This window comes from Grammomys surdaster, unplaced genomic scaffold (assembly GCF_004785775.1).
Source record: "Grammomys surdaster isolate TR1022 unplaced genomic scaffold, NIH_TR_1.0 67, whole genome shotgun sequence".
Lineage (NCBI taxonomy): Eukaryota > Metazoa > Chordata > Mammalia > Rodentia > Muridae > Grammomys > Grammomys surdaster.
In genome coordinates, this window is record NW_021604569.1 from 1918202 (window position 1) to 1932345 (window position 14144).

At 42.3% G+C, this 14144-nt stretch overlaps 1 protein-coding gene across 2 annotated transcripts in view; it reads right to left on the minus strand.

Annotated features, from left to right (window-relative positions):
• Window positions 1–1176: 1176 nt before the first annotated feature.
• Efemp1 (EGF containing fibulin extracellular matrix protein 1) overlaps window positions 1177–14144 on the minus strand; it is a 64581-nt gene continuing 51613 nt past the window's right edge. For both annotated transcript variants that reach the window (XM_028777965.1, XM_028777973.1), the window contains exons 9-11: window positions 10365–10488; window positions 10083–10278; window positions 1177–1751 (exon numbers count right to left, since the gene is read on the minus strand). In XM_028777965.1, coding sequence (XP_028633798.1) covers window positions 1590–1751; window positions 10083–10278; window positions 10365–10488 — 482 coding nt within the window. In that variant the 3' untranslated portion in view covers window positions 1177–1589. The remainder of the gene's footprint in view (window positions 1752–10082; window positions 10279–10364; window positions 10489–14144) is intronic.

The window sequence follows — 14144 nt, forward strand, 5'->3', positions numbered from 1 at the left end:
CAGTGTTTGAAGACAAGGGTGGAGGGCCAGTGTTTAAGCAAGAAGATTCTGTAGATTCTTGTTACTTCTATAGTCTCTGGCAAGCTAGAGACAAAACTGTCTTTTTAAGATGGAATAATCTTGGAAAATGTCTTAGGCTTTGGGTGAGATTTTTGCACAGTTTAAAATGCCTATAGAAACCAGTGTGCTGCACAAAGGTGATTAATGTTCTGCAATAAACATTTGCCTTAAAACTGACCATTGCAACAAAGACCAACACAAATATGATACAGCCCCATTTTCTTACGTGTTCTTGTATTAAGCTCTGACTCAAAGGCTTTGTCTACAGGCAGGGAGATCTAGATAGATTAAATGTAACAGTGGAGGCCAGTGATTAAGTCATGTGGACTGTAGACTCTGGTGCAGCCGGGCAGGTGTGGCTGCTCACCAGGCTCTCTCCCCTCTCCTTTGGTCCTGAAACTCACAAAGCTCAGGCCAACCCTACAGTTAAGGAATTTGTATTTTGTTCCTCAGTGAGGTTTCTTTCTAATAATTCTTGCACATTTAATAAACTCCAAAAGACATTTGTTTTCAGCCGCAAGGTTATTTGTGACAGGCTCATTTATTTGTGTTTTTAAATGAGATGTAAGAAAACATTGGTTGTGCATGTTGTGTGTTTAAAAATATGATACATCAAAGAGAAGCAGTTATTTTAAACAAACAAGACATGAATCATTTTTCATAGAACTGAGCAGGAAGAATAATGTGAATTCTAAGAGTAAAGGGCCACTTTTTCTCCCTCTCTGAGTGCAAGTACAAGGGTGAGAGTCTTGCTGGCAAACTAGAGGCTGGTTAGAAACTAAGCTCAGAAATGGGAGTGTCTCCAGGGAAACACCTCTTCTCCATTTTGCTCTGAACTGTAAGTGCATTTCTTGCTTCAAGGATTCTATTATATGCACTTAACTTGCTTCTTTGGAGAATTCTAAAATGGTTTTGAAAACAGCTATTTTCTCTATTCCTCAGAGACTTCTCAATGGGATAATTTTTGAGTAGATATTTGGTTTTTTTGGATTGTGAATGAAATTTCTGACAAGCTTTAAGATGCCATATAGAAACTAGCATATTGCACAATAATAATTTCCTGCCAAGCAAGAACCTTTAAACTGATAATTAAAATACAGACCAACACAAACATGGTAGATTCTCATTTTCTAAAGAAATATATCTTTATTGATGTTTTTCCATTTTCTTACAAAGCAGTTAAAAAAACCCTCCTTCTTGCTTTTCATGTTAAGATGGTCTGTGGAGGTGTATATTTCTCTATACACCACAGAACAGTCTCATTGCTTGGTCCCGTTTTTGTAGGAAAGAATCCAAGTTTCACTAGATAATATATGCTTAGCTCTCTTCAAGAAGAATGTTGGATTAATGTCTAATTTACACACAGTGATAAAGATAAATGTTGACTCTTACAGATTAAATGCCCACTTCCTACCATAGTCTAGCTGTTTGAATGTACTAGATATAGCTATAAATAAAATAGAGTTTTAAGGTAATGATATTCTTTGGCTGATTTAAATGCCTGTGGTAGGCTTTATACGAATAAAAGGCTAAAATGAAAACGGCCCCACTATTATTGTCAATCTCAACACAGAGCTTGTGCGAAAGGTCCCTATACTACTGACTGTCAGCATCTCCAGGTCCACGATGTATTCTCTTGGTCCTGATAGTGACTTCACAAGCACCAGCATTGCACTCACAGGGCTCGTTTGCTAAAATAACAAGAAAAGAAGGGTGGTCACAATGATTTTTCTGGGCTAGAGTTTCTATTTTTGTTGCGGTTGTCACCATACTTCCTGTGATAATCAGGGGGAAATATAGGATAAAGAAGCACTGCTCAGTCCCTGCCCGCCTCTAACTTTCATTCTTACCCTAGCCTACTCATCTGCACTAGCTCCAAGGTGAGGGCTTGCTTTTAAAATTCTGATTTTCCCATATTTCTTGTTACCATGTGGTAACATCTCAAATATTTTTCTTTGTTATTAGTATTTCTCTACTCATGAATTGAATAATTCCAGTCTCTCTAAAGTGGTCACAAGAGAATCTGATAATCTTGAAACTGGTAAAGAAAGTAGTCATTTGTCATTTTCTTAACATTGAGCATTTGTTTACATTGTAAGTGAGTAAGGAGTTAGTACATAGCCAGGCATGGTGGCACATGCCTTGAGTCCCAGAGGCAGAGGCAGGCAGAGTTCAAGACAAGACTGGTCTACATAGATGAGTTCTAGAATGTGGGACTGCATAAGGTTATTCTGGGTCATGGCTGGGCAGTTGCCTAGAACCCCGAGACTCTGTGTGAGAACCTGCAGGAGTTCGGCACGCCCCAAGAACCCAGGGTCCTGAAAAGCAGTCTAGCCTCCATAAAACTCAGTCACGTAAGTCGGCCATTACAATGCCTCCCAAAGTACACAGGTAGAGGGTGTGACTAGAGGCCTCAGGGCCTAGGCATTTATATACTAATGAAGGCCGGAGGGCAGAGCAAATTAAGCATGCCTCCCCAGATCCTCCCCAGATCCTCCCCAGATCCTCCCCCTTTCTCCCTCCCTATATAACTCGGGACTGCCCTGAGTTTTGGGGGGCGTACTTCCAGATTCATCCACCATCCATCATGACAATAAACCTTTTGGAACCAAGGACTTCCTTGTGTCATTGGGGCCTACTGCTGCAAAGCCCCTGGCCTCTGGAACCATAGACGTTCCTCCTGCATGTGGGACTCACCTCAGCATGGAAGCCTCCCCGGACTCCACTGCTGCAGCCTGTAATTTTTCCCCACATTTGGTACATCCAACTTGGAGCACAGACACCCACAGACTTCAAGAACTGGGCTGCCCCAGTCTGCTACAGAATGCAGCTGAGCTTCCCACCCTGCTTGTCCAGTGCTGTGAGGAATCGACTCAGTGAAGATTCTGTGCTTCTCCCATGCTGACTGAAGCTGCAGCTGCTTAATCTCTCACCTGGAGGATCTCTGCATTCCAGACACGAGGACCCACATCTTCAAGCAAGCTAGCCAGGCCACTGAGTCTGCTAAGCAAGTACAGTCTCTCCCATGGGTGCTGCTAGGGCCTCTTTCTTCTTCCCCTCCCCCTTGTTTCTCTTGGCTGTGGGTTGTCCAGCGTGTGCCCACATGCCCCCGACTCAGTCCTGAGAGCCAAGGGCTTGAGACCAGTTGGTCCCTGGCCGCCTCAGAGCACAGGGATCCCCAATCCCTCTCATTTTTCTCGGCTGTGGGTTGTCTGATCATGCACCCACATGCCTCCATCTCGGTCCTGAGAACCAAGGGCTTGAGACCAGTCAGTCTCCAGCCACCTTCTGGCCTGGGGATCCCCAATCCAAGAGTTCTACACCCCCGTGAAACCAGAGTGAGAATTCCCCATGCCGGGTGGGACCCCGCCAGCTCGCCCAGTGTTGCAGGGAATAAACTCAGCCATGATCCCATGTGCTCCTGCCATGGAGCTACATGAGCTACAATCCCAGCCTACCACATCGTGGCAGACACACGGACCCACAACACAAGAGAGACTCATGCCCGCAGGTGCCCACACATGGGCCTACATCTTTCCCTACAGGTGGTAGAGGATCGGGACAAAGCCAGCTCCAAGAGTACCCCCTGCTGGCACCCACCAAGAACCTCTCCATGGAACTGTGAGTAACTCCAGCCTAGTTCATAGACTAGGCAGGCCTCTCTCTGTCTCCCTTTCTCTCTCTTTCTCTCTCCATGTGTTTCAGGCCAGCATTTTTCTCTCTGACTCTTAGCTACCACTAGCTCCTGCCTGGCTCAAAAGACTAGGTCTCTCTCTCTCTGTCTCTCCCTCTCCTCCACATGTTCTCAAGGGCAAGATGGCGATGGCTCCCTAGCCTCTACTCTGCCCATCCCTCAGCTCCACAGAGAGGGCTCCTTCACAGCTAACAACTATCTTTCAGGCCATAGCACCTGCCATGACTCTCGTTCTAAGACTCTTTCCCTTGGTTGAGAGATTCCCCTTTCTTTTGAGCTCTCAGGAGTGCCTACTTTAGTCTCTCAGGAGCTGCCTGCTATTGTAGCTTTCTTTCTCCCCACATGTTCTCCAACTTAACAAGATGGCGATGATTCCCTAATCTCTGCTCTCTACCCCTTCCCTCAGGGGATCAGTCTTTCACAGGCTGCCTGCTAGCCTAGTGTAGACTTCCCCCACTCCTCCACTATTTGCAGCCGGCTGGTTACAGCCTAGCCAACTTGCCTGAAGCAACAAGGCCAACTCCCTGCTTGCCCCCTTCCCCACTTCACCTTCTAGGTCATTTGCGGCCAGCTATAGCCCAGCTGGCTTTCCTGATAGCAGAGGGTCTGAGACTCAGTCTGCTCCCTTCGCCCCTGTGTAAATTGCAGGCTGCCTGCCAGCTCCCAGGAACTGCCAGCTACAAGCCAGCCTCCATGTGTCTCCCCGCCATGGCTCAGTTTTACACAGCCTTTTACTCCTTCTGACTCTCCTATCAAACACCTATGTTTCTTGCTTTGAGCTTTTCTTCAAGGTTAGCTTTTCTCCTCTATATTTAAGATGCCTAAGGAAAAAGAATGGGGAATTGCTTGGTCTCTCTGCTAGAGCACCCAGCTACCACGTGGTAGCCTGGTCACCACATGGCAGAGCAGGCCCCTCCTCCACTACTTCTAAATCCGCCATTAACCTTTTCTCCCCAACAGGAATACCCGCAAAAATGTTTGTGCTTTCCCACCATTAATGCCTTTTCCCCCAACAGGAACGCCTAAAACAACAGTGTTCATGCTTTCCAACCTAAAATTTTTCGCCCTTTTTGTTTAAATGTTTCCTTTTCTCTCTGACACTCGTGATATATTCCCAACATTTTTTTTTCAATTTTTAAGACTTCTTCAAGATTCAAAGGTCATCTAGATCTACTTCCACAGGTTAAATCAACATGCTGATCACCATCTCTCATCTCTTAATTAACAACTAGTTTCCTTTTACAGACAAACTGTTGCTGCCTACATAATTAATATGATGTTTTTCTTCCTCAGCCATCCAAAACAGACTCAAAGGTGACTTCTAAGACTAAAATTTCCTCAAACACCTTTGCCTTTCTAGGATCTCAATGGCACACCATGACGTGCCTGATCCCAAGTAGCCTAATGCTTTCTACACACTCTTTGCAGACATCTCCTTGCCTGGGTGCTGCTTCCCTGTTGTGATTATTCTACAGGTGCTCCCACAAGTCCAGCAGAGACAATGCCACCTCCTGGAACCTGCCTAGGATGCCATACTGTCTTTTTCCAGCCACACCGCCTGACTACAGATTCCAGAGACACACTGAGACCCAGAGACGAATGCCAAGATCCAGAGACGCTCACTGAGTCCTACAGACAGATTCAGACCTTCCAGCTATAAATGAACTCTTTTGCCAAAGTCAAATAGCTAAAGTTACATGTTAGTGAGGAAAATATAATGTCTATTTAGATTAGTCAGATGTTATTGCCCTCAAACTGTACCACCTCAAACTGTAATCAATTGATTCAATGATCCCTTGCCTTCCCTCCCCCTCCCCCCGAACTCCCCTTATCCTGTGACTTAATTGTGCTAACCTCTCTGGCCTACATAGTGCTTTATTTTGGTTTCCTCATCCAAAATTTTCACCACAGATGACACAGTGACCCCCCTTTTTAAAAAGATTCTGCGTGAGAACCTGCAGGAGTTCGGCATGCCCCAAGAACCCAGGGTCTTGAAAAACAGTCTAGCTTCCATAAAACTCAGTCACGTAGGCAGGCCATTACAATGCCTCCCAAAGTACACAGGTAGAGGGTGTGACTAGAGGCCTCAGGGCCTAGGGATTTATATACTAATGAAGGCCGGAGGGCAGAGCAAATTAAGCATGCCTCCCCTGATCCTCCCCAGATCCTCCCCAGATCCTCCCCCTTTCTTCCTCCCTATATAACTCGGGACTGCCCTGAGTTTTTCGGGGGGGGCATACTTCCAGATTCATCCACCACCCGTCATGACAATAGACCTTTTAGAACCAAGGACTTCCTCGTGTCATTGGGACCTACTGCCACAAAGCCCCTGGCCTCTGGAACCATAGACGTTCCTCTTGCATGTGGGACCTGCCTCAGCGTGGAAGCCTCCCCGGACTCCACCGCTGTGGCCTGTAATTTTTTCCCCACACTAGAACATCCAGGGCTACACAGAGAGACCCTGTTACAAACTACAAACAAACAAACAAAAAAACAAGCAAACAAACAGGTAAGTAGTCTATTTAAAGAGAACATGACAATTTTTAGGTTACCTGGATATCATAATGTGAGCACAAAGGAATACATACTTACGTACATACATATGCCAGAAACATTGAGGTAACATGTACAAATACCTTAGAGCAGAGGTTCTCAACCTGTGGGTTCCAATCCCTTTGGGGATGAACAACCCTTTCATGGAGATCATCTATAACCATTGGAAAACACAGATACTTACATAATGATTCATAACACTAGGAAAATTATAGTATTGAAGTAGTAATGAAAATAATTTTATGGTTGGGGTGTCACTACAACATGAAGACCTGGATTAAAGGGTTGCAGCATTAGGAAGGTTGAGAACCTCTGCCTTGGAATCATCAGGGAGCAAGAGAAATTCTGCAAATTAACATGTTCAAAACTAGACATGGAGTGGGCATTGGAAGGTGGAGGGAGATGTTTTGGAAGGGTGAGTAAGTGAATGAATGAATCTGGACATGGAGGATAGAAACATAGATTAAAATTTAGCTATCATTAAAGGGATACACATTAAACTAAGACAGATTACAGAGCCTAGAAGATGGCATGGAAGGAATGGATAGAGGAGAGAAATGAAAACATGAAGCTAGGGCTAGAGAGATGCCCTGGTGGTTACGTTTGGTGTTGCTATAATGTAGTAGGTTGATTTAATGTTGCTTGTGTTCTACTGTTAATTTAGATACCCCAAACTCCATGAGAGAGTTGCAGATAAGATACCAAGGGTCTCTGGCCCCAGTTAATTATGAGTGGGAAATAAAGATTCCAGCAGCCAATAGCTAGAGAGAAGAGACATAGGCAGGGTTTAAGTTTCCCAGGCTTGGGACCATAAGGAGGATGAAGGAGAGAGAGATAGAGAGAGAGAGAGAGAGAGAGAGAGAGAGAGAGAGAGAGAAGCTGTGATGGAAGGGTACAGGAACGAGACCTGCCATGGCAGAAGAAGAACATGCAAGAGGGAGATGGGGAGCCGACCATGTGAAGGCACACAAGAATGTGGCCCAGAGAGATGACTAGTTGAGGTTAAGAGCAGTCAAGATTGAATATAGAAATTAATAAGTAGTAACTTGGAGTTGTCTGTAGGAAAGTGGATTCTAGCAGCATGGAGGTTAGGCAGTTGCCCAGCTATTGTGCTGCTTAAGGCATCTTAAAAATATAAGGCTGTGTGGGCAACGTTCATCCAGGGAACATAAATGGTTAAAGACAGAAAGGAACCTCACACCAAGATTTATTAAAGTAATTAGATCATCACTCTAGCATGAAGAATGGGGTTCATATGCAAGAACCTACTCACAACTGCCTGTAATTCCAACTCTAGGAGATCTGACACCCTCACCGGCCTCTGCAGGCACCTAGACACCATGTGTCCACATATTCATAAAAATATATGCATAAACATAAATAATTTAAAAACTAGGAAAAGAACGAAGCAGAGAAGAAATAGATGCTTAAGTGAAAAACATGAAAGTGGACAGCAGTGTTCAGCAGAGCAAAGGAAAATGAAATACTGAAATTGAAAAGTGTCCTTGGATTTAACAGTATGGATGTCACGGTGGCTTGTCTCCTACAGAAACGTCAGGAAAGTATTCAGACCGAAAGACAAAGAAATGGCCAAAAGTTGAGGAAACACAGAATAGCCTAGTCTTCCAAGGAAGAAGAGAGATGATATAACATCTATAGGGAGAAATATGTTCAGGAAGAGGTAGAGGGGCGTGAAATCCAACAGGGTTCTAGAGGAAACAGAATGAGAAGTACATGGTGCTGGGTTGGTCGAGACTTACAGTTATAAAATATCACTGGAAACAAACCAGATGGAGAATATAGAGAGATACATTCTCAGGGGTACAATGGGAAATTTATGCTGGCTAATGTCAGTGCTGATGTCAGTGATTTCAAAGCAGGAAGTGACTTACCTACTAAAAATGTAGGCTATGAGGGCTTACTAAATCTGGTGACATTTGAAAACACAGGCTGAAGAGAATGGAATAAAAACACACAAGAAGTGTAACAGCATCGCTGGGCATGCTAAGGACCTATCTGAAAGAGGACACTAAACTTTTACAGTATCATCAGCCTGTGCTTACAAGCTTGGTATGAAATATATGTGCATTATAGAATCTATCTGGGGTTGCTGGCTGGGGAAGTGAGGTGCTGGTGACAGTTCAGAATGGGGCTGAGAGCATTCAGAAAGGAGGATCGCTGAAGCCAAGGTCTCATGTGCTGCCCTTTTGAATGACAACAAACTTCAGGGCATGGCTGGGGTTTGGGAGTTGGTGGCAGAGTGGAAAAGCCGAGTAATGGTGAATGAGATGACTGGCAGGCCTCAGATCAGACTACAAGTGAAGAATCTTCGTGACTTAGTCCCTCTTTATTTTAGGTCCTCTTCTGAGCAATTTGAGCCATCTATACTCTTCCTGAGTCATCTTATCCACAACAGTGGCCTCTATTTAGGCCAGAGAACTAAACAGTACATTGACCCAGGGTAAAATGGCACAGTAAAAAGTTCTTTGAAAGAAGGAACTGTGCACCGAATAGCTTCTTAGTTTCTCAAAGCAGCCAGAATAAGGCTGAGGACACAGTAGGTTATCAGCTGGTGCCTGCTTGCTGGCCCGTAAGCATGGAACGCTGTCTTCTGGTGGAACTTCAGTATAGAGATCTTGTAGGATTTGACTTTGATTGTGTGACAAATACTCTCAGAGCATCTATTTTTATTATTTTAAGTTATTTTTATTATTCTTATTCTTAATTTGTGATGAGCTTTTTCTCAAAAACTTAAGACTAGCCTCAGACTTACTGGATAGCCCAGGCTGGCCTTAATCTTACAGTCCTGTCTCGTGAATGCTGTGATTTCAGGCGTGTGTATCCATGCCTAGCTTTAAATGTTTTTGTTTTGATTGCAACCAAATTAGTTTGATTGCAAACAATTTAAAACTACCTAAGACTATACCAAAATTGGTAATGGTTCATATTATTCATGAAGAATAATGGGTATCTGGAGAAAAATATTATCAATTTAAAAATCAAGCCAATTAAAGCAGATATAAATAAAAATAAATTTCAAAATGTCATGTTTTCTGTAGTGAAAAAACCATGTTGGGACTTTATCTAATTGCATGATGGTTAGGCTGGGAAGTTTTTATTCTCTTAAATGATGGGTAAAAGTTCAATCAGAAAGTCAGTTCTAAAGAAGCTTTTGAAATGAGGCTGTTATGTTCTCATGCAGTTACTGGATTGTGCAGAACTCACGAAGAGACGACTTCTACCTAGAATGGCTCAAGTTTAAAACACCATATGTTAATGAAACACATTCTTTTCTATTAGGAAAAATAAAAGCAATAGATTTTGAGTTTTTCTCTCCAGAAGTTAATCTCTTCTAATTTTCTGGCAAAGAAACGGCTGTGGAGCATGAAGGTAGTTAATCTATCAAGGGACAGGATAAATGTGTGAACAGAAAACAATCTATAAATGTTGTCACAAGGAAAGCTCTCAGAGTGTTTTTATCTGCACAGTTACACAGCATGCATTTGCAGTTCCTGTTTGGGGTCTGCTTGTGTTTGGGAGTCGCATACAGTTTTGCTAGGTGCTAGGTCCCGGAATCTAGATGGCTTTTAGGAGACTACTCAATCTTTCAGAATCTCACTATTCTTTTCATTATCTGACAGTATTATCACATATATTCCAGACAGCTGGACACAGTGCTTATACAGGAAACTGTAGGTTTTAGCTTAATCTCCACGTGAACACACACAGAAAATGGCCATCTTTATAGCTGCTCATGCTGCCTAAACATACTTACTCGTAGGTAGAACTCTCCATTTTCATTTCCAGACTTAATCCGAAAAGTATTAATGGTGTTTGCATAAATCGTTGTGGCCTGTATCTGGAAGATATCTGATGGCACAGACCTGTCAGACCGGATGCTCATGTATTTGTAGACTATAGACTGGGGCAACTCTCGGCACATAGTGTTTGAGACTGGGCAAACACATCGGCTGCAGGGACAAACACAGAAGCAGTCACAAGCTTGGCTCAGGGGGACCAGAGAATACTTGTGTTTAGAGGTTCTAATGGATCTTACTTTTCTGATGTTAGAACATAGGGATCTTGACATGGATTTCGTGGGTAACAGCGGAAGCCACCATGGTAATTCCAGCACATCTCATCTTCTCGGCATTCATTGGTGGTCTCACATTCATTTATATCTGCAGTCGTGCATTAAAGCGTTTACTGACATGAGCAAATTGTATGAATAGCAGATTCAGGTTGGTAAGGAAATTCATTGGGGGAAATCTGGAGTGTGGTCGGTTTACTTTTATTTATTTTTATTTGTTTGAGGTGGGGGTTAGGGTCTTGCCATGTAGAGCAGGATGGCATGGAAGTCACTATGTAACCAAAGTTAGCCTTGAGGTAAAAATTCTCCTGCCTTAGCCTCCTAAGATCTAAGATTACATGTGCATACCACCACGCCTGGCTTGTTCAGTTTGTTCTTAGACACAAGACTGGATGCAACCTAAGTTTACCGGATTTACATCTATAGGTACCACTGAGTCATGAACTAAGACATGACATTTTATGGTATATCATCTCTCAATAGTTGTCTGACTGTTGAATTCAAAGTCAAACACGAACTACTGACTTTACTTACATGAAAGTAAACAAAACACCAAGAAAAGTTCATCTCCTGTCCCAAGGAGCTGATAAACTAGCTGAGAATATAGATACAGCAATAGTTTCTTCCAGAGTAAACTGCAATTAAGAGGTAGGTAAGTCTATAGATCAGATGTACAGCTGATTGTGTGTGGAGGATTAGGGGCCAGAACAGAAGGTGGGCGTCTCACGTGGGCCTTAGAGTTGTGTTTAGATGGTTTCTCATGCATAAAGAGGGGAAAGCTTCCCAGGGAAGAGCAGCTGTTTTGGGAGTCTGGAAAAAAAGTAGGTAGGGAGGGAGAGTGACAGGAAGAAAGAAGGAGGGAGGGCAGGAGAGAGAGTTAGTTTTAGTAACAGCATACAAGGGCCAGGCGGTGCTCTGGGAGGACATTCTCCATAGGATGCAAGGAAAATGTGAACTGTGCAGTGTTCCACCTCATAAAGCAGAGGCATTTTATGACTGTGTGGAAGGAGAAGACACTGGCAACAGTGGGAGGCAAATAAGGAAAAGTCAAGAATCTACTGAGCAGCCAGATGAGGAAAGTCTTGGGGATGAGACCAATGGTGGTTAGACCAGGCTAGACAGAAATTGATTCTAGATTGGATCTCCAGATGACATTTGAAGAAAAGGTTTTTAACTAGCAAGAAATATTATATGTTAATAGCAGCAATACTTAATGTCCATATTCTTTTACAATTACAGCCTCCTTTCCATATAAATAGTAGTTTATATTTTGTCTCATAGAAGCCTGGTCTGAATCATGCCTTCCTATAAATGATTACTTTCAGTCCTTAATTTATCTTTCTTTAAGTGATTTGCCTAGTCCTGCTTCAACTCAGCTATGGGCTAGGTGCTGGGATATGAACTCTTTTGAATATTTATACCTGATATTGTCTGTTTAGGGTCTTTGTTGCTTTCTATTTTACTCTTGCTTTTCCATAATTAGATTGCTAAAATCTGTTTTGTTTTCCTTGTGTGGTTTGTACTCCCTTAGCTTATAAACACCCGATGGGAGGGCTACCATAGCTATCCCTCTCCCCTTTACCTCTGAGAAGGTGCCCCCCCGGTACCCCTCCACCCTGGGGCATCTACAGGGTTAGGTGCATTCTCTCCCACTAAGGCCAGATGTGGCAACCTTCTGCCCCTCTGCTACATATGTGTTGGAGGTCTCAGAGCAGCCACTGTGTGCTCTTTGGTTGTGGCTTACAGTGAGGATAGTTTTAGGCCTTGTTTTTAAAGGAAAGCAATTCTATTAACTTTCAGCTTGCTAAATTTTTCTAGAATCCAGGAGGACACTGGAAAAGCTACATAGTTTCTCAGAATAAGTTATAGGAAATATCTTCTTGGCCTGACTATGGTTAAAGAAAAAATATAGAGATTCCATGAAAGTCACAACTGACATATTCATTAAATATTTTCACTTTTTTGTAAAGTGAAGGTGACGTTCTGCTAGGAGGAATACTAAGGCTGGTGTGTAATATGGAGACAGACAATGGCAAAAGGAAATCTGAGGCTATGACCTTACTCTTATTTCTAGTAACTTAAGATCTCCAACAGCTATATCATTCTGGAAAATTTTTCAAGAAGAAACAATATTAAAATATTCAATAGGGGGGCTGGAGAGATGGCTCAGAGGTTAAGAGCACTGACTGCTCTTCCAGAGGTCCTGAGTTCAATTCCCAGCAACCACATGGTGGCTCACAACCATCTGTAATGGGATCCGATGCCCTCTTCTGGTGTGTCTGAAGTCAGCTACAGTGTACTCACATACATAAAATAAATAAACCTTTAAAGATATATTCAGTATGTATGTGTGAGTCAGTATATCCTCTTTTGCTCCTCTCTAGGTAGACATGCACGTGCACGGCGCTCTCATGTTTGTAAGCGAGTGGTCGTGAGAACATTTGAATCTCTCAGAAGAAGATAAGAATCCAAATATGTTTGGTTTTACTTTATTCTTACAAATGATGCTGGGGCAGGGTTTCTGTAAAGGAAAGCAATTGTTTTAAATGTTAAAAGAATGTAAGTCTTTTTGATAAAAAAGACATTTTGTTTCTGTGTGTCTTCAACATGAAATTTAACTCATGAAATTCCGCTTATAATTTCAATACATTTTTTACCCTAAGTTATAAAGGAAATATTTCTGAAGATGTAGTCCAGGCAAATAAGATCCTTTTATGCATTAACTTAAATCCGTATTTGCTGACTATCAAATCCACTTGTGATTAGAAACACAGATATTTACTTGAATGATTTCAGGGGAATTGGTTAAACTATTTGACTAGCTAATATTTTCCTGCGTGTAATATTCACTTCTCAAACAGGGTTCAGTGAGATCATTGGAATGCAGTGTTTTCCCACAATTAACATTTGCAGAGTTTCTAGTAACCTGGAAAGGGTTATAAAGATGTCCATTGTGCTACTGATGACATTCTGTTATGCTTACACCAACTGGTTGGAGTCTGTTTATTTACTACAAAATCCCAAGTCTTGGATGTCCGTTAAGTTCATAACTTCCTCCATGCAACAGTGATGTTAGTCTAAGAATCCACATATCCTTGGTCTTGTTCTTTTAAAAATAAGATCTTTCCTGTCCTCACGTATAGTCTTTCTAATTCCAAGTAAAAAGGACTCTAGAGATTTACTATTGCTCATTTACATTGCTAAGTAAGTTTCATCAAAACACTGTGTAAATCATTTCATGTGTTCTTTTGGTTCATTTCCACACTTTTCCTTTTCAAAAGGGAAAGCCAAGGTTTAGAGAAGTTTGATTATTTGTTCAGACTGTGCATAGAGAATGCAGTAGAGTTAGATTCAAGTAGTTTTTCTGTCACTGGATTCAGTCATAGTTTTCTTTTTTCCACTGCTTTATGTAAATGGGTTTATATTAGATCTTCCGGGATTATCTATATTTTTGCCATCTTCTTGACAGACTATGAATCATATTTTGTAGAGAGCTCTCTCTTCTACCTACATGTAGATACAAGGACCATCTGAGCATTTATTTGGAAATTGGGGCCATGTCATTAGACATTGTCAGATCAATACTTGCTTTTCTTGAGTCATTCAAACATATTTTAATATTCATCATAAAGAGTTTTGTTTTTCTTTCTATTTTTTTTTCAAGACAGGGTTTCTCTGTGTAGTCCTGGCTGTCCTGGAACTCACTCTGTAGACCAGGCTGGTCATGAACTCAGAAATCCACCTGTC